The sequence below is a fragment of the Terrapene carolina genome, unplaced genomic scaffold (genome assembly GCF_002925995.2).
Source record: "Terrapene carolina triunguis isolate 2854851 unplaced genomic scaffold, T_m_triunguis-2.0 Scaffold110, whole genome shotgun sequence".
Taxonomy (NCBI): domain Eukaryota; kingdom Metazoa; phylum Chordata; order Testudines; family Emydidae; genus Terrapene; species Terrapene triunguis.
In genome coordinates, this window is record NW_020664461.1 from 5,425,250 (window position 1) to 5,445,944 (window position 20,695).

Below are 20,695 nucleotides of genomic sequence, written 5' to 3' on the forward strand. Positions count from 1 at the left end.
TACTCAGAGAGTTGTTATTAATGGTTCCCAATCCTGCTGGAAAGGCATAACAAGTGGGGTTCCGCAGGGGTCTGTTTTGGGACCGGCTCTGTTCAATATCTTCATTAACGACTTGATATTGGCATAGAAAGTACGCTTACTATGTTTGCGGATGATACCAAACTGGGAGGGGTTGCAACTGCTTTGGAGGACAGGGTCATAATTCAAAATGATCTGGACAAATTGGAGAAATGGTCTGAGGTAAATAGGATGAAGTTTAACAAAGACAAATGCAAAGTGCTCCACTTACGAAGGAACAATCAGTTTCACACATACAGAATGGGAAGAGACTGTCTAGGAAGGAGTACGGCAGAAAGGGATCTAGGGGTTATAGTGGACCACAAGCTAAATATGAGTCAACAGTGTGAAGCTGTTGCAAAAAAAGCAAACGTGATTCTGGGATGCATTAACAGGTGTGTTGTGAGCAAGACACGAGAAGTCATTCTTCCGCTCTACTCTGCGCTGGTTAGGCCTCAACTGGAGTACTGTGTCCAGTTCTGGGCACTGCATTTCAAGGAAGATGTGGAGAAATTGGAGAGGGTCCAGAGAAGAGCAACAAGAATGATTAACGGTCTTGAGAACATGACCTATGAAAGAAGGCTGAAAGAATTGGGTTTGTTTAGTTTGGAAAAGAGAAGACTGAGAGGGGACATGATAGCAGTTTTCAGGTATCTAAAAGGGTGCCATAAGGAGGAGGGAGAAAGCTTGTTCACCTTAACCTCTAAGGATAGAACAAGAAGCAATGGGCTTAAACTGCAGCAAGGGAGGTTTAGGTTGGAGATTAGGAAAAAGTTCCTAACTGTCAGGGTGGTTAAACACTGGAATAAACTGCCTACGGAAGTTGTGGAATCTCCATCTCTGGAGATATTTAAGAGGAGGTTAGATAAATGTCTATCAGGGATGGTCTAGACAGTATTTGGTCCTGCCATGAGGGCAGGGGACTGGACTCGATGACCTCTCGAGGTCCCTTCCAGTCCTAGAATCTATGAAAAAACACATCTCGAAGAACAACAGTTACAAGAAGGTGAGTAACCTTCTTCTTCGAGTGCTTGTTCATGACCATTCCAACCAGGTGACTCACAAGCCAAAGTTCAGGAGGTGGGGTCGGAGTCATCCACTGATTGGAGCACGGCTCGTCCAAAGGCCACATTGCGATCACACAACAGGCCAGAGACATAGTGTCTCAAGGACCATGTTGCCGCTCTGCAGATTTCCTGGTTGGGGACCTGCGCCAGGAATGCACTGAGGAGGCCTGAGCCCCGGTGGAGTGAGCAGCGGAGCTGGCACCTTTGCCAGGCCGTAACACTCCCGAATGCATGATGTGATCCACGACGAGATGAGTTGGGATGAGACGGGGATGCACTTCATCCTGTCCGCCACCACTACGAATAACTGGACGGACTTTTGAAATGACTTAGTTCTCTCTATATAGAAGGCCAGCGCTCTGCGGACATCCAATGAATGAAGCCTTCGCTCCCTGTCGCAGGAACGTGGCTTAGGATAAAACACTGGGAGGAAGATGTCCTGGTTCATGTGAAACTGGGAGACAACCTTAGAGAGAAAACCCGGGTGAGGTCTGAACTGAACCTTGTCCTTATGAAATACTTTGTAAGGGGGCTCAGACGTAAGGGCCCTGAGCTCCGACACCCTCCTAGCTGAGGTTATCGCCAACAGGAACGCCACCTTGTAAGAGAGATAAAGCAGGGAGCACATCGCCAGTGGCTCAAATGGAGGGCCCGTAAGTTTGGCAAGGACCAGGTTAAGGTCCCAGGCCAGGACAGGCTGATGCATTTGCGCATAGAGTCTGTCGAGGCCTTTGAGAAAACGGCTGACCATAGGGTTCGCGAAGACCAAGAAGCCGTCTGCGCTTGGATGGAAGGTGGAGATGGCGGCCAAGTGGACCCTTATTGATGACATGGACAGAGCCTGTTGTTTAAGATGGAGGAGGTAGTCCAGGATAAATGGGATCGGGGCGAGCGTCGGCGACTGATGGTGCTGCTCCGACCAGAGAGAGAACCTCTTCCACTTGGCAGGGTACATTGCCCTTGTAGAGGGCTTCCTACTGCCAAGGAGAACTTGTCTGACTTGGTCAGAACAGGACAGTTCCATAGCTTTTAGCCATGGAGCATCCAAGCTGTGAAGTGGAGCAACTCTAAGTTCGGGTGCCAGAGACGGCCGTGATCCCGCGTGATCAGGTCCGGGACCAGCGGTAAGGTGAGCAGGGTTGCCACGAACATTTCCAGGAGCGACATGAACCAGTGGTGGCGCGGCCACGCCGGAGCTATCAATATGACCCAAGCCCAGTCCCCGTGGACCTTGAGAAGCACCTTGTGGACCAGCAGTACTAGTGGGAATGTGTAAAGCAGATGGTCCCCCCACGGAAGAAGAAAGGCATCCACGATGGAACCCAGGCTGTGATTCATGAAGGAGCAAAATAGTTGACACTTCCTGTTGCTGCACATGGCGAACAGGTCTATCTGGGGAAAGCCCCAGAGATGGAAAATTAAGCTCACTACGTCTGGCCGAAGGGACCACTCATGGCTGTGAAAAGATCGGCTGAGGCTGTCCACCTGTTCGTTCTGTACCCCGGGGAGGTACGAAGCCTGCAGGTGTATCGAGTGCTCTACACAGAAGTCCCACAGCATGAGGGCTTCCCAGCACAGGGGAGAGGAGCATGCACCCCCGTTTGTTGATATAAAACATTGCTGTGGTGTTGTCCGTGAGGACTGATATGCATCTGCCCGATATGTGGGCTCTGAAAACCTGGCACGCCAGGCGCACCGCTGTCAGCTCTTTGACGTTGATATGCTGAGCGAGGTCCGCCTGAGACCAAAGGCCGAGTCCTGAGGTCTCCCAAATGTGCCCCCCAGTCCAAATCTGAGGCATCTGTCACTAATGAAAGCGATGGCTGGGGGCTGGTGAAAGGTACTCCCACACAAACTACTTGTGGGTCGAGACACCACAGAAAGGAGTCTAGTACGGGGTGGGGAAGGGTTACAATGCTGTCCAGTGTCTCGAGCCAGTCGATAAACCAACGCAAGCCATGACTGGAGTGGGCATAGTCTGAGTCTGGCATGCTGGACTACATAGGTGCACGCAGCCATGTGCCCCAGCAGTTTCGGGCAGTTCCTTGCTGTGGTCATAGGGAACTGTCCAAGGCCCTGTATGATGTCCCCTAGAGACCAAAACCTGGCTTCCGGGAGGTACACCCAGGCTTGAGTTGAGTCCAGTACTGCACCTATAAACTCTATTCTCTGCACCGGGGACAGAGTGGATTTGGCCTCGTTGAGAAGGAGACCTAGTTCGAGGAAGGTCCTTCTTATGAAGCCGACCTGATCCTCCACTTGGAATCTGGAGTGGCCTTTGATCAGCCAGTCGCCGAGGTACGCGAAAACCTGAATCTGGAGCTTGCGCAGGAATGCCGCGCCGACTGACATGCATTTGGTGAAAACTCGAGGTGCTGCTGACAGGCCAAAAGGGAGGACAGTAAACTGATAGTGGCTGTTGTTCACCACAAATCTGAGATAACGTCTGGGAGGAGGAACTATTGTTATGTGGAAATATGCATCCTTCAAGTAGAGGGTAGCATACTAGTCTCCTGGATCCAATGAAGGGATAATGGAGGTCAACGAGACCATGCGGAACTTGAGTTTCTTTACAAACTTATTGAGCTGCCACCGGTCCAGAAGGGTCTGAGGCCACTCTTGGCTTTTGGTATTAGGAAATATCAGGAGTAGAAGCCCTTGCCCCTGAGGAACCTCTTCCACTGCCCCTACCAAGAGGAGGGACTGCACTTCCTGTATTAGAAGTTGCTCATGAGGGGGTCCCTGAAGAGGGACAGGGAAGGGGGGTGGGAGGGCTCAGAATTGGATGGAATATCCCCTCTCTACCATGCGGAGCACCCAACAGTCCGAGGTGATACGGGACCAAGCACGGTAGAAAGGGGATAGACAGGACGAGAAGGTAAGAGGGGATGGATCCAGATTCCAAACTGGTGAGCCGTCCTCAACCGCACCTTCAAAAGGGGGGTCTGGGGCCAGCCGGACGCTTGGGCTGTCCAGAACTCTGCCCCGAGGAGTGCTGCCTCCTTCTATCGCTCCTATTTCGCCTGCGAGGGGCGTCCTGGTGGTTTTGGGTTTGGTAGAATCTGGAGGGAGGCTGAGGTCTGAAATGTCTACACTGAGTGGCTGGTGTGTGGAGTCCCAGAGATCTTAGGGTGGCCCTAGAGTCCTTCAGACTATGAAGTCTCCTATCCGTTTTCTCAGAAAACAGGGTCGAGCCCTAGAAGGGGAGGTCCTGGATCATTTGTTGGCTCTCATGGGGTAGACCAGAGACCTGCAACCAGGAAGCCCACCTCATTACAACCCCCGTGGCTAGTGTACGTGAGGCTGCATCCGCCACGTCCAAAGCCGCCTGTAGGGTAGCTCGGGAGAACAGCTTCCCCCCTCCACTAATGCGGAGAACTCAATACGAGAGTCCTGCAGCAGGAGCTCTGCAAACTTGGCCATCGCAGCGCAGGTATTATGCGCATATCTGCTTATGATAGCCTGCTGGTTTGCGATGCAGAGCTGTAGTCCCCCTGTTGAATAGACCTTCCTGCCGAACAGGTCGAGTCTCTTCGCCTCCCTATTTTTCAGGGTGGGATCCTGGAAACCCTGGCGCTCCCGCTGATTGGCTGCATCAACTACCAACGAGTTGGGGGTGGGTGGGTATAAGTGTTTATATCCCTTTGAAGGGACAAAATAATGCCATTTGTATCTTTTGGCCATAGTGGCCAGAGAAGCAGGGGTCTGCCACAGGGATTTAGTCGTTTCAATTATTATCTTAATCAGCAGTAGGGCTACCCGCAATGGACCTGAGGATGTCCACAAGTGGGTCCGATTCCTCCACCACCTCCTCTGCCTGAATGCCCAGGCTTTGGACAGCACAGCGTAGGAGCTGCTGGAGAACCCGATTATCCTCCAGAGCTGGGGCCACCGACGCCCCTGCAACCGCTTCATCCGGCGAGGATGAAGAGAGGCCTGGCAGTGAGCAGGGTCCGCTGCTTTCAGCGCCCTTTGGATCTCTCGGCACGCAGTATTCCGTGGGATGTGGTGCCGAGGCCGCTGGAGGTTGAAGCCTCAGTGCTGCAGTCAGTACAGGAGCCGATAGATGCGGCGGTGCCAACCTTGTTGATGCCGGTGGAGTCGGAGCCAAAGCTGTTGCCGGTGCCGCTGATGGGAGGGTCAGTGCTGGAGCTGTTGTTTGTAACAGCAGGGCTGGCGCTCTGGTCGGCAGTGCCAGCGTTGCTTGCGGTGGGACAAAGGACACTGATGACACCGACGCCAACGGGGACCTTGGACCTGTCCCTGGCTCTGGTGGTATGCCCAGGGTATCCAAAAGGGCCACTGAAACTATGGCTGCCACTGCCGAGGCCATGGTGCCGGGTAGGGCTGGTGGCTCCGGCAGGATCTGGACCTCCTGCTCCTGGACCTGCTGAGGTGGTAGGAGTCCACCTCCAACTCTGGGGTCTCCGAATAGGAAGACCACGGAGGAGCTGTGCCCTGGGCTGCCGGAGAGCGGTGCCAAGAGGCCGGGGATTGGTGCGGCTCTCCTACATGGATGGGCTGTGGCGGGGAGATATGCGCCGGGGCTGTAGATCGGTGTGCCATCAGCACTGGTTTGCCCCTAGACTGGATGTGGCGCCGCGCAGTGACTGGTGACTTGTCCCTCCTCTGTGAGGAGGTCGGCACCGAGAGGCGCATCAGGTCCTTGGCCGCCTCAAACGCCTCCGGCGTAGATGGGAGCTGGTCACCTTGATGATCCGGGGACCGTGGGGGGTTCAGACTTGACTGGGCTGCAGGGACAAGGTGTTCTGTCACGAGATACCCGTGGACACCACCGAACCTTTAGACTTTGGCGGGAGGGACCAACCCCTCTCCGGCCTTTTCTTCTTTAGCGGCACTGGGGATTGAGAGCAGTGCCACACCGACAATGGTGTCTTATGGCCCAAGCCGTGGTGGTGCCGAGGGTCCTTAGTTGGCACCAGTTCACGTGCTGTCGGCACCAGAGCAGGCAGGGCGCTATATTGGGCGCCATGAAGGCACGACTCCAGGGGGCAACCGAGCCGACCCTACGGACGCTGCTAAGGGAAAAATCTTCCGACTGGTGTGCCCGCAGCGCGCACATACCTGGTTGGAATGGACAGGAACAAGCATTCAAAGAAGAACTCTTAGGTTTTGGCCAACCTTAGGTTAGACTTGAACAGTAGCTAGCTAAGCCTGACTTACACTCAACCATTTACCTACTCCTCACAAACCCCTGAAGAGCTGCTAGATATTTATAAATGTTCATCCCTGGCCTCAGAATTCCCTCTAGGACCCCATGTTTGGCTGCCCCTGACTGAGCCTTGTTCTGCTCTGTGATATATGCCAACAGCTGGCTACAGCTCCCCAGTACAATAGTGCGGCAGAAAGGCATCGGTGAATGGCAATGCAGCTATAGAGTTCTAGTGGGCACTGAGAATATGCAAGAGTGTTAGACTGAGATAAGCAATCATATTCCCTCATTTTCTTGACATACCTAGGGCAATGTCAATGGCATCTGTCTGAGCAAACCTGAAACTCCTTTCATATATTCTTAGATATTAGAGACAAAAGGAGACATTGGGTATATTTGCACTGCAATAAAAAAACCCTGGCACTGATTCTCAGAGCCTGGGTCAGCTGACTCAGGCGCATAATCTAAGGCTATGTCATTTCACAGTAGATGTTTGACCACGGGCTGAAGCCCAAGCTCAGCGATCCTCCCCCGTCATGGGATCTCAGAGCTTGGGCTCCAGCCTGAGGCCAAACATCTACACGGCTATTTTATAGCTCCGAAGCTCAAGCTGACCCAGGCCGGCCGCAGCCTTTTATTGCAGTGTAGGACACACCCATTGTGATCTTCTCTTCCGATGGTGTGTATCAACACCCAGAAAAGAAGGACCCCAACTCCTCTCACTGCTGCTGCAACCTCTCCTCAAAAGGCAGTGCAAGCTCTGGCACCTAGCAGTGAGGGCCACAGAGTGTACAAAGGGGAATGATAGTATAGAATTGGATTAGACAACACACAAAATGGCAGAATTTGTTAGGGGTAGGTCAGGTTTGGTGTTGGACACATAACCTTAATTGTATTTCTTGGTTTTCAGAGGGTTATGTTTATCCTCTGTCCATATTCTGTAAGTCCACAATGGAGCACTAAATAACCTTAACTGCATTAATAAAGTTTTTGGGCAGTTAATCCGTATTTATGTAACCTTTGCCCACAGATCATTAGGAGAATAGTCCATGAGTAACATTATACTTTCCAAAAATAGTCAGCTTTGGGAAGCTTCAACCCTGAAGGAAAATTGTTAGGAAAGTTATAAGCAAGTTTAAAAATAATGGTTTCAAATGAAAGCTACTTTCCAAGCCCTGATTCCAGCATTCACGACTGTAAACACTTAGATGTAACTGTCCCTCAATTTGAATCCTTCCAGCCTACCACAGCTCACTACAGAGCGCACTCTTCTCCATCCTGAATTCCCTTAAGTTTCTAAAGAGAAACAAGCAAGACCAGAACTGTTCATCCAGAGACCTGTGATTGGATTCCTTTCTTAGGAGAACCTGCCCAATACATTTTGTTCTTAAACTTTCTTTTTAATGAATACAGTATTTTTGCAGAATATAGAATGGTACAGTAAGTGAAACAAGCCATAAAGTTACTAGTGATTTAAGCATTATTAAATGGACAATTACTCAAATTGGTATAATTCCTAAATAGAACTATCCCATCTTGCAAAGCCGGGACAGCAATGGTTTCACACTTACAGTACCACAGGGTGGATGCCTGCCATGTGATTTTCAGGAACCTTTAGGAGACTTTGCAAAACTTCTACAGAAATGAATAAAAGCATTAGTAAGCACAAAATATGCATTGGTCATGCTGTTCAACAATCAAAAATGTACAATAGTAAGAAAATTATAAAGACAAATACAAACTCATACAGCTAATTGTTCAAACATTCAACATTTCCTCATTAATATAAGTGTCATTAACTTACATTTCATAGATTCCAGGGCCAGAAGGGACCACTGATATAGTCTGATCTCCTGTATGACACAGGCCATAGAACTGTCCCAAAATAATTCCTAAAGCAGATTTTTTAGAACTATATCCAATCTCGATTTAAAAATTGCCAGTGATGCAGAATCTACCACAACCCCTTGGTAAACTGTTCCAATGGTCAATTACTCTCACTGTTAAAAATTTAGACATTTCCAGTCTAAATTTGTCTAGTTTCAACTTCCAGCCATGGGATCACATTATACCTTCTCTGCTAAACTGAAGTATCCATTATTAAATATTTGTGCCCCAAGTAGGTATTTATAGATTGTGATCAATTCACCCTTTAACAATTAACCCTCTGCTAAGCTAAATAGATTGAGCTCCTTGAATTTAAGGCATATTTTCTAATCCTTTAATCATTTTGTGGCTCTTCTCTGAACCCTCTCCAATTCATCAACATCCTTCTTGAATCGTCCACCAAACTTGTAATCTCATCAAAGATATGAAATTAGTCTGCTAGGACCTACCGTTCATAAACCCATGATCTGCATTAATTATATTACCCTCCTTTAATTCTTTATGAATCGAGTCCCATATCAGTCACTCCATTATCTTTCCCAGGATCCATGTCAGACCAAAGGCCTATAATTTACTCAGGTCATCCTGTTTACCCTTTTTAAATATTAGCCCAACATTAGCTTTCTTCCAGTCTTCTGGTACTCCAAGACTTATTGAAAATCAACATTAGCGGTCCAGCAAGCTCCTCAGCCACTTCTTTTAAAACTCTTCAATGCAAGTTATCTTGACCTACTGATTTAAATACATCTAATTTTGGGAGCTGTTGTTTAATATCCTCCTGAGACATCAGAGGACTAGAAAGAGTGTTATCATCCGCTGTCTTTTCCCAAATACAAAACAAATATTTATTGAACAATTCTGCCTTTTCTGCATAATTATTGATAACTCTAACATTTCCATTTAGTAATGGACCAATACCATTGTTAGGATACTTTCAGTCCAACACCACAGTATTACTGTTTTGACTATTTAAGTTTTGACAAGAATATCAAAAGCACAGATAGGTATTTTTTATACTTGACATTGATAGAAATATTACACAATGGAAAAAAATAAAATGGAGAAATAACTTGTAGGATCATACTGTCCATTTTCCAAGGATGTTGTAATAACTCAAGAGAGCAAACCAACTCAAAAATTCTAACCCAGGAGGTTGTGATGGAATGCACCCCTGGATTCACACCCAACACACTACTGTAATTATCTTTGCACAGAAAATGCCTTGTAAAGTATCATTTAAAAACTAAACTTGCTGGTCAATAATATCATGGTGAAATGCATGTAGCAACATTACACGCAAAGGTATGAACATAAGCTGAAATCATGACTAAAGTGGGTTTACCAGACAAGTCTGAGGAATGGGTAAATCTGTTTCTCAAAAGGCATCAACTTGTCCTTTGTCTCTAGCCAAGTGTCATCAAAGCTGATAGGCCATCACCTATCATGTAGCCATTCTTTGGTAAGGAAGGGGGACAGGAACAAACAGATTCTGCATCTTAGCAAACAATGGCATGAAACCTCTTTCCCACAAGACTCCAAGACTCCTTTCTCTGAGTTGGAAAGAGCTTTATCTATGTGTCTTTCTCTGGAAAATGCACTTCAAAAAGGTGACAACTATAAAAGTGAAGGGCAAAACCACCCCAAGTTCTCTCTCCCTGTCCATCTCTCTCTATCTCACCTCAGAGGACAAAAGCAGCCAGCCATTGGACCTTGAAAGCAGAGCTTGACCTGAAATTGGGTCAGCAATACTACCAGAAATATGTGGTAAGAATTTCCCCTTGAACCAAGGCTAGTTTGTTAAGTTCAGTAATAGCATTTTATCTTTACTTTTCTTGTAACCATTTCTGACTTTAATGTCTTAGTACTTGTATTCGCTTAAAACCTCTCTCTTTGTAGTTAAATAAACTTGTTTTATCCTCTAATCAAAACTAATCCAGTGTAGTGAACTGTGGCAGTAACTCCATTTAAAGTGGCAAACTGCTGTATCTTGATCCCCTTAGATGGGCAATGGACCTAATAGGTCTGCACTGTCCCATGCTAAACATATGTTTTTGGGGGGAAATCCAGGACTAGGAGTGTGTTAGGGTCACTCTGCAAGTGATAACCAAAGCTGGTGGAAGCCAGCGCGTGACAGATGCGTGCTGAGAGGCTGCTGGACCACGGCTGTAGCTATACACAGACCCTCAGACCAGGTCTACACTACAAACTTACATCGGTATAACAATACTGCTCAGGAGCATGAAAAATCCACACCCCTGAGCGACACAGTTATACCAACCTAACCCCCAGTGTATACAGCACTACGTAGACAGTGTAGATAGCTTCTTCTGTTGACATAGCTACCACCTCTCGCAGAAGTGGATTCACTATGCTGACAGGAGAAGCTCTCCCGTCAGCATAGTAGTGACTTCACTAAGTTCGGCAGCGTTTTAAGTGCAGACATGCCCTCAGGGTGTGACCCGCATGCTAGCAAGTAGCTTTCTGAAATTTGTCAACCAACAACGATGTTTACATATTTGACCCACTTTTCTACCACTCCTCTTTCCTTAGCCCTCTTCCTGAAAGAGGGCCCTGGAGTGTGCAACCAAATGCTTTCAACAAAAGAGCCACCTGTTGGCACTGCCAAAGGAGTAGCACCAACGTCCACTGCAAAGGGAGCTGTCAATCTAGAGCCAAAGAGCCAGTGGCAGGGACTGGAGAGATGCCTCTCTCCCCTGGTCAACATAGTATCTTGATTACCAAAATGTGTTTTGTCACCATCTGAATAGCCAGGAGATAATGCCTCGATAAAACAGTCAGTAGTCTGCCAGAGAGATGATTCTAGCAAGCTCCACATCAGTTGATAAGTTTTAACTTCATGTAAAGGTCTTATAAACCTCATTCTTGGCCATTAGCTATCATTTAAATATTTTTTTTTTGCCATTACACTATCTACATTATTTTTTCTCATGCTTTTAAAAAATGGCAAAATTAGTACTTCACTGTCCCTGGCTTACCATTGCATGAGAGATTAATTACTTGGATCAGCTGGCAGAAATTGTCTTGTGTTGAGGTTAGTCACTGGATCAATATAACATTGTCCCTCAACTTGAACTGTGCTCTGTATTCAGAAGTAAGAGCGTGTGTCAAGCATTCCATGAAAGCTTTAAGTATCAGCCTGAAGGAGTGAGCCGCTCTCATTTATAGATTGCAAAGGAACAGTCTCTAGGTAAGACAAATAAAAGTTAAGACAAATTCTGATGATAAACAAGTATATTTTGGTTGAGCTCCCCTTGGGAAAACTACGGGGTCCATTTGTTGCCGTATGCAACCCTCATTAGGGTGAATGTCAGCTTTGCACAGATTTGTTGAAATTCACCCAGGAACATAGGTTGCCACACAAAGTCCCCCAATGCATCAGAACTGTCGTGGTTACGCTACATGTGAATGGGTAACTGTTCAGTGAGTGCACAGAGGACACTGTACCTCCCACATGTCACAGAACTGGGTTCCACACTAGCTTAAGGAATGGGCCAAGGAATGGAAAAAGTCCATGGTTACATGTATCCAGTGGACATGGCAAGGAATGTTACTAGACCAGTGTGCAAGAATCACAGGGTCTGGTACAGCAACTGCAAAGAGGGTATGTATCTGTTCTGGCCACAGGTTGGGATGTTTATTCTGTACCCCCAACTCAACCCACACCGTGCCTCAGTTTCCCCATTTTCCAGGTGCGAATAATTATATTGATCTTCCTGTGTAAAACACTGTGATATTTATAAATGAAAAACACTAAATATTGTTGGCTTTTTGATTTGTGTTTTAAAAGGAAATTACCAAAACTAGGACTAATGGAAATGTTTTTGTGACTGTTTTTGTCTGATTTCCAGTGACAATTCCCTGTTGTGAATTTAAACCTCCCCTCGCAGTGTTTGCAAAGCTTTGTGTGGGCAGGAGGACATGTGGTTTATCTAGGGGCCTGATCCTGTAAAGTATTACTCATGTAGCGGTTACTCACGTGAGTGGCCTCATTGAAAGAAGTGGGAGAACTTCATGTCAAGTGAAATTTTGCCTGAGTCCATGTATTTGTAAAGTGCTGTGTAAATTTACAGAGCTGTATGTGTTTCACTGTAATAACCGAGACATTAGAACACTGTATGTGTGCATGAGAATCTGAAGGTGAACTTGACTGTGCTACTTTAATTGTCCAAGCTAATCCAGTGTAAAATATAAACAACATGAAGGTTGAATAGTTCATAGGACTTTTAAAGTGCTTTGTATTGTTAAGACAAGAGGATGGTAGTAAAGGGAATGTGAGTGTTTTTTACAAATTATTTTGAGCCATAGTGTCCTGATTTAAAAAGAAACATTTACTTTTATTTCTAAATTGCGGTATTATATTTTACATGCATATGAGACCTTTACAGATGAAGCCCAGTCTGAACACTGAATATTTCAAGCATTTTGCATAAGAGGAAAAGATTCTTCCTATCCAAAATTCCCCTTCTCTTTCCAAACTACTGCAGGGTGCTCTCTGTGCTGTTGGCCTAGCCGGCTGCTGACTTTCCTCCTCAGAGGTGGCTGCATTTCAGTGGTGCATTTCTATGTATAGTTTGCGAAGCACGTATTGATCCTTCTGGAAGGAGGCTTGTAGGAATGAACAGATGGGTATTGCAGACGTCACCTGAAGACAGGCCATCCCTAGATGGTACTAGCAGTAGGACGTTGTGAGCTCTTAGTGGGATAAGGGCTGCCGTGAAAGTATGGCGGGGATGGCACACATCCGCATATTACCTCGATATTGGTGCTGCACATAACAAAATTTATTCAGCACATGGATGGAAAAAATTAGAGGAAACACTGGTGGGAATTATAGAGGAGCGATAGTAATTTCCATGCTTACAGTTGGGCAGCTTTGTGAGAGCACCTTGAAAAAAAAATCAGCCCTAAAGTCTATATGTATATGTCTCTTGAAAACTGCTATAAAACTGTTAAGGGCTGGAGTGTTGGTGGTGCAAGTCTTGGGTCATTTGGTCAAGGAGCTCCCAAGTTACAGCACCCCAAAGTCACCTGCTTTTAATTCTCAAATATTTGGAACCATTTGTCCTTGGACTGCCCCTAAGCTCAAATACTAAACACTATCTAGAACCAGTTTAGAAAACAAAATATTTCAAGTTATTGCAGATTTATCTTTTGGAAGGGAAGGGCGAGTGCCAGTTTGAGGAATATCAGCGCTCCACCAGTAATCATCCAGTGCCAAATCCCATCGTGGGACAGGCTGGGGGCATTACTGTGCCCATGATATAAAGCCTAGTATGGTAGTGTGTCACTGGCCTGATATGAGAGGGACTTGGTGCCATGGTAAAAATTACACAAGGAGAGCTGGATCAATTCTGTGCTGGGAGATGCTCACTGAATTCCTGCCAGGTTCACTAGGCATGACAGACTGAGTCTGTGATGGCAAACAAGAACAGGCATGTTCAATACATGTAATATCTCGGGGGTCCTCATTCAGCTGACAGCACCCACTGAGATAAATGGGCCATTTCACACCTATGCTACAGAAAGGATGTACAGAGTCCCATCCCCTCCCCAAATTAGGCCCAACATAATTCAATATTGGACCTCATTCTGACACACAAGGAAGAGTTAGGTGCTGACCTAAGACCAGCAATTATCTAGGCACCAGTGATCGCAATCAGGGTACATTTACTTTGTGCAAAGAGAACACAGCACTGACCAAGAATATGTATATTTGGAACTCTAAAAGAGCCAGTTTTCCAAGTTTAAAACAACTGTCAGCATAATTGGGAACATTACATTTAAAGTGGGAAGTGTTAATGAAAACTGGGAGCTGTTTAAGGACATCCTACCAGGTACCTAAACAGACATGATTCCATAGACATGAAAAAAAGTTACAAGAAGCTATCCTGGTTAAAAGTAGATGTAAAAGCAGTAATAAAATAAGAATGGAAGAGAGGGGAAGTAAATTGCAGTGAATATAAGTTACAAATTAAAAATTTAGGTGACTTAAGGGAAGCTAAAGGATTCCCTTAATGAAATATTAATGTCCAACAGGGTTAAAGACAGTCAGAAGAAATTTTTAACAATTATTAGGAACAAGAAAAACCCTGTGTCAGGTTTAGGTCCATTCCTAGATGCAGACAGTAAAATTGTAAATAGTGATGTAGAAGAGGCTGAAGTATTCAATATATATATTACTGGTCTATATTTGAAACAAACCAGAAGGATATGTCCATCCCATATGGTATTGGGGATAGAACAGAAAGTTTACCATATGTAACAAAGGATGATGTGATGCAACATCTGTTAAACACTTTCAATTCCACAGGCCAGATAACTTACACCCAAGAGTCTTACAAGAACTAGCTGAGGAGCTCTCTGAATCACTAATGTTAATTTTTAACAAATCTTGGCTATCTGGCAAAAGTGCAAAGGATTGGAGGGCTGCCGATCCTTTAGTGTTAATATGCGTTAAAAAAAAAAATAAGAGAGGGAGAGTGCACGCAAAAGGGATGACCCAGAGAACTGTAGACCAGTTAACTTGACGTTAATCCTGAGTAAGCTAATGGAATGGTTAACTCAGGACTTTCAAAGCATTAGAGGCTAAAAATATAATTAATGCCAGTCAGAAGGCAGATTTTGGCAAACAACCCTGGGTGGTTGTTGGTTTGTTTTGGTTTGTTGGAGGTCTAGCTGATAAAAGGCAACTATGTTGATACAGTACACTTGGATTTCATCTAGGCATCTGATTTAGTTCCACATGACATTTTGATTAAAAAACTTGCATTATATGGAACTAACAGGGCTTACAAATTAGATGGATTAAAATTGGCTCAGTTACAGATCTCAAAATATTGTTGCTAATGGGGAAAACATCAAGGAGCAGGGCATAGTGCAGGGATCAGTGCTTGGTCCAACACTATTCAGTTTTTTTTTTTTTTTTTTATTAATCTAGATAATTAAATGAAATCTGTGCTGGTAATATTTGCAGATGACAAAGATTGGGGGTATTAAATAACAAGGAGGACAGATGGGTTACTGATAGAGTGATCTGAATCACCTTTGTAGACCATTACAATCCAACAAAACATGTTTTAACAAAGTAATACATCTGGAAACAAAGAATGCAATCTGTATCTATCCAGATGGGGGACTGGCTTGGAAAGCTGCGACTCAGAGAAGGGATTTGAGGTGATTACCTACAATGACCCCTAACATGAGCACACACTGCAATGCTGTGGCAAAAAGGGCTAATGTGATCCTTGGATGTATAAGAAGGAGATATAAAGTAGAAGTAGGGAAGAGATCTTGCCTCTATACTCCTTATTGGTCAGAGCAATGCTAGAGTACTGTGCCCAGTTCACTTGAAAAAGGATGTGAAAATACTAGCAAGATTTTGAAAGAGGATCCCAAAAATGATCCAGCGGATGAAAAACAAACCTTACATTGTGAGGCTTAAGGAACTAAACTTATCACAGAGAAGGTTCAGGGGTGGCCTAATCTCTGTGTATAGATACTTACACATGGAAAAAGATATGATAGTGTGGGAGTTTTCAACCTTGCTTACAAAAGCATAACAGCTTCCAGCCATTGGATTTTGAAGCTCGACAAACTCAACCTTGAAACAAGATGCAACCTCCTAACAGTAAACAAAATTCAACATTAGAACAGCTTACCAGGGAAGGTGGTAGATTCAACACCGCTTGGAGTCATTAGGCGCAATTAGATATCTTTCTAAAAGCATGCTTGAATTCAGTTTCTGGGATAAATTCTACAATGTGTGTGAGAGAGTGTGTGTGGAAGAGAGAGAGAGAGAGAGAGAGAGAGAAGTTTAGGCTGGTTAGTCTTGATGGTCCCATCCAGCCTTGGTATCTGTGAATCACACTGTTCATTCCCTTCCTTCACAGGCCATGGGAAGAACAGGAAGCTAGGCATTGTGCTGAACATACTCATAACAGTTGTAGTTCTGCATTAAGACAATAACTATGATCAAATCTCATACTTCAGATAGATGCCTGCAGGGGTCAGGAAAGATATTCCCCTCCCCTCCCCTCCAACTGGCCTGATATATTCTGGGGTCTGTTTCCCCCGCCTTCCTCTAAAGCATCAGAGATTGGCCACAGCTGGTAATGGGACATGGAATGAAATGGACTAGTGCTCTGAGTCGGTACAGATAATCCTGTTTCTTAGATGCCTGGCTGGTGCATCTTGCTCAAATACTCAGAGTCCAACTGATCACCAGATTTTGTCTTGGGAAGGAATTCCGCCCCCATTCCACCAGATCAGACTGGCAGGGACCTTGGGAGGACCCTCACCATCACCTTCCTCTACAGCAATGTTTTTCAAAGTTCGAGTCACGACCAAGTACTGGGTCGCCGCATGTAAGGCACTGGGTCGCCTTGCTCAGCACTCAGGGACCCTAGTGGCTCTGGTCAGCACCGCTGACCGGGACATTAAAAGTCCCGTCGGCGGTGCTACCCAGCTAAGGCAGGCTAGTGCCTACCTGTTCTGACACCGTGCTGCACCCCGGAAGTGGCCAGCAGCAGGTCCGGCTTCTAGGCGGAGATGTGCAAGTGGCTCTGCGTGGCTCTTTCCACAGGCACCACCCTCCCAGCCAATGGGAGTGTGGAGCCCTGTGGCCCCCCTGCCTAGGAGCCGGACCTGTTGCTGGCCGCTTCCAGGGAGCAGCGTAGTCTGTGGTGCCCTGACAGGTGGGAAGCCTGCCTCTGCACCCGGCTGCACTGCTGACCGGGAGCCGCCGGAGGTAAGGCTGCGCCCCAACCCCACGTCCCAATCCCCTGTCCCAGCCCTGAGTCCCCTCCAAACCTGGAACCACTTCCTACACTGCAAACACCTCATCCCCAGCCCCACCCCAGAGCCTGCACCCCCCAGCCCAGAGCCCTGACCCCCTCCTGCACCCCAACCCCCTACCCCAGCCCAGAGCCCCCTCCCACACCCTGAACCTCTCATTCCCAGCCCCACCCTGCAACCCTCACCCTGCACCCCAACCCTCTGCCCCAGCCCCAAACCCCTCTGCTCCGTTGGGTTGCAGGCATCAAAAATTTTCTTCAACTGGGTCCCCAGAAAAAAAGTTTGAAAACCACTGCTCTACAGCATGGATCCCCTGCTAGGATCATTTAGGCATATTTCACCTAATCAATTCCCTGACGTGGCAGGGGCTTCAGATATTGGTGTCATCTCTCCTATTCTCTGCCTATGGCACTCAATGTTTAGTCTCCTGAGGACTGAAATGCTTTAGTCTAGCTAAAGTCATTGAGCCCAATATAAGGATATCTGGATGAACAGCCCAGAATACACAGCGGGTCAGACTCGATGATCTTATGGTCCCTTCTGGCCTTAAACTTGATGGAACCTTAACTCTGTGTTAAGGAACCTTTTTGGCCATGCATTCTTCTTTAGTTCAAACGGTACAGCAACTGCTTAGAAATCCAAAGGTTAAAGCCTAGTATGGCTAGATTCCTTACAGTTTCACCATTGTGTCACCATTCACACTCATCTAACAGTCTGGTGCACAACCATATTCTAATGCACCAAAAAGAGACCAAAGTGGATGCAAAGGTTTGTGAAGTAGGCCACACACCTTTCACGGTACTCCATACCACTCTATGGCAAGCACAACATAAGAGTTAAATTCACTAGAATCATGATCTCTGAAGAGAGCACAGATGCATCAGTCATCAGGATTACAGTGAATTTCATGCTGCTGGTAGCACAAAGAATGGAGCAGAATGGCAAGGGAGATGAACACCACACCACAAAAGCTGAAGAGTCATTCAGTCAATCATTCAGTCAGGACAAAAACATTGGTTATAGAAGATGGAGAAAGAGTATATAGAATTACATAAAAAACAGTATATTTAGGGTGTCAGGACAAGTACTTAAGTTAGTAAATGCCAACCTTAATTCTGCTCTCGCATGTGTATGCTGTATAGTCATTAATTACATGGTAAGAGCACACACTGAATAATAAGGATAAAAAAAAATACTGAATGCCTGGGAAACCTTACTTTTGGCATTTCTCAAGTTTCAAGTCTTTTGACTTTGCAACCTTAACTTCCTTTTAACAGGTTTTTGTATGTAGTTCCCTAGGGTTTTGTGGGGTGCGGGTTTTTTTGTTTTTTTTTATAAGTTAAACTTCATACTTCTTTCAAAGAATAAGTTGTGAGAGTATTTGGGGGGTGGGAGGGGGGGGAGGGAGAAATCAACGACATGTACCACACACACACACACACACACACACACTTAGAATCTAAGGGGAATCGGAGGCTTGCCTGGACTTAGGAAAGCTTGCATTTTTACACCAGTATCTGTTAGTGCTCCTTTGGATCAATAAGACCATTACAATAATTTGTAATGTTCCTGGTAACATCTTTTCTACTAACAGATAACAGCAGAAAAAGAGTTATCAGTCTGTGAGATCAGTAAGCTGCATCTTAAACAGGATCCTTTGCTGTGTATCTGTACAGCTGCTACTTCATCCTGCATTCATCTCATTGTGTCTGGGCATTATAGGGATATGAAACCTGCTCAGAAAGCAGGCCCTTTAGAAGCTATTCTGTTAGGCTGTGTCCTGTAGCAAGCAACAGCATCATGCATTCACATGTTAAATTCCTGGAGATCTGGGATGTCATGTGAAGTGACTTAAAAGGATGAACAAGAAGTTACGCATTTGTCATTACTACATAAAGAATCATGCTGGAATTAACAACATTGGTCATTTTAGCATACCACACACAAAGCTAAATGAATAAAAGACAAACGCGCGAAAAAAAAAAAACAAGGAAATTCAGAGACTATGCTAACATCTTTCCATGCACCATGTACAGTACAAAGCACAGATAGCTTAAGTAAATTAAAATCAGATTGTGATCTGTTTGGGTAGGAACCATGTCTTTCACAGGTTCTGGAAAGCCTCAACACTTTTTGATGCTGTTAAATTAAATAAATAAATAAAAGGATGAAGATACACAGCATTCTCAACACACTGACAGGCTGTGCCACTGCATTCATTTTAAAACCTCATTCGGCTTGTTCCTTCCATTCAGAATGGAATCACTTTCCCACAGATTATTAATAGCAGTAGCTATTAATATTTATATTGTAATAGCACCCCAAGGCCCCAATCAGGACTGAAGCACCATTTGCGCTGGTTGCTGAGCACACACACACAGACAATTCCTGCCCAGAAGGTCTTACAATCTAAAGTATCTTCTAACCTACCTGAATACCAGACAAGTTACAAACAAACTCAATAACAGCATTCCTGCTGTCTTAATGATGTAATAAGGGGGAGCCGGGTACTTGCAGCTCACTGACTCAGTCATCAGACAAGATGCGATAAGAAACCAAGAGAGGTGGAAGTGAGGAGTACCCTTTACTACGGAAATAGTATAGTGAAAAGAACAGTTGCAGACCAAAGTTATATGCAAAGGAACATTAAATAATCAGCATGGATTTGAGTAACTGATTTCATAACTTAAAAATAAGGACAAGCTTTTTTCAGTTGGATGGAGGAGACATCCTTCAAGATGACAGATAACTGGCAAGTACTGAAGGTAGCGGAGAAAGGGAAAATGAGGATTGATGTAAGGAATAAATAAGGAGAGGCTGGATAGAGAATGTAAAAATTCAGAGATGGAAAGAAGAGCCCACTGAAGAAATTCAAAAGCACCTGGAGAGAGAGAGAGAGAGAGAGAGACCACCTTGCTTTACCTGTTTGCCATAAGCCAAAAGGTTAAAAAAATACACAGTCAGCAAAACCTCCTCCCAGAACAGATACAAATAATTCCAAAGGTCAATTATATATAATTCCTATTTGGACAATATAATTAAGGATCCCATGCCACAAAAAAAATAATAAAACCTAAAAATTGCAAGCCTATAATTGGTATATTGGATGCATGAACTTTATTCTTGTACCCACTGATAATCCAAAGCCACGAAGAGGATCTGTAAATAGTTACAAATTCAACCTCTACAGTATGCTGAAGCTCCAGAAATTGATTGGGTTTATTCCCATCACTCTACTACCGTCAAACCTGAAACACACAAAACCAAAACCACACCACCAACAACTACTTCATGAGCATTTAAAGAGGGACTGGCAAGAGTTCCTATACTTACTTGTGTCCTCCCATCTGAGAAGGTGCAGCTTCCATGCAGAGTAATAAAGAAATCCAAGTACCAGAAAGAGACAAAGGGCTAGTAGCAGGTTACGCATAAACACCAACAATCCCATCTTCATACGAAATCTGCTCTTCTACATGACCTGGAGGAGAAAAACAGTTTGAACCTTGAACCATCTAGCTTGCAATTCATTCAAGAGCAAGTGCACTATAAACATGAGAAAGTCAAGAAGCAAGTCAATGTTCTGAGCAATATAAAACTCATTCAAGTTATCCAAATAGGATGCCAGTGAAACTAACTAACATAACTTTGGTCTCAGTCAGTAACTACCATTCTAAAAAAACAACAAGGAGTCTGGTGG

The 20,695-nt window shown here is 45.2% G+C and overlaps 1 protein-coding gene across 4 annotated transcripts in view; it reads right to left on the reverse strand.

The window, feature by feature from the left end:
- ST3GAL3 (ST3 beta-galactoside alpha-2,3-sialyltransferase 3) overlaps positions 1-20,695 on the reverse strand; it is a 333,313-nt gene that overhangs the window by 270,508 nt on the left and 42,110 nt on the right. For all 4 annotated transcript variants that reach the window (XM_026651916.1, XM_029911606.1, XM_026651917.2 and 1 more), the window contains exon 2: positions 20,332-20,476. In XM_026651916.1, the coding sequence (XP_026507701.1) occupies positions 20,332-20,452 (121 nt within the window). In that variant the 5' untranslated portion in view covers positions 20,453-20,476. The remainder of the gene's footprint in view (positions 1-20,331; positions 20,477-20,695) is intronic.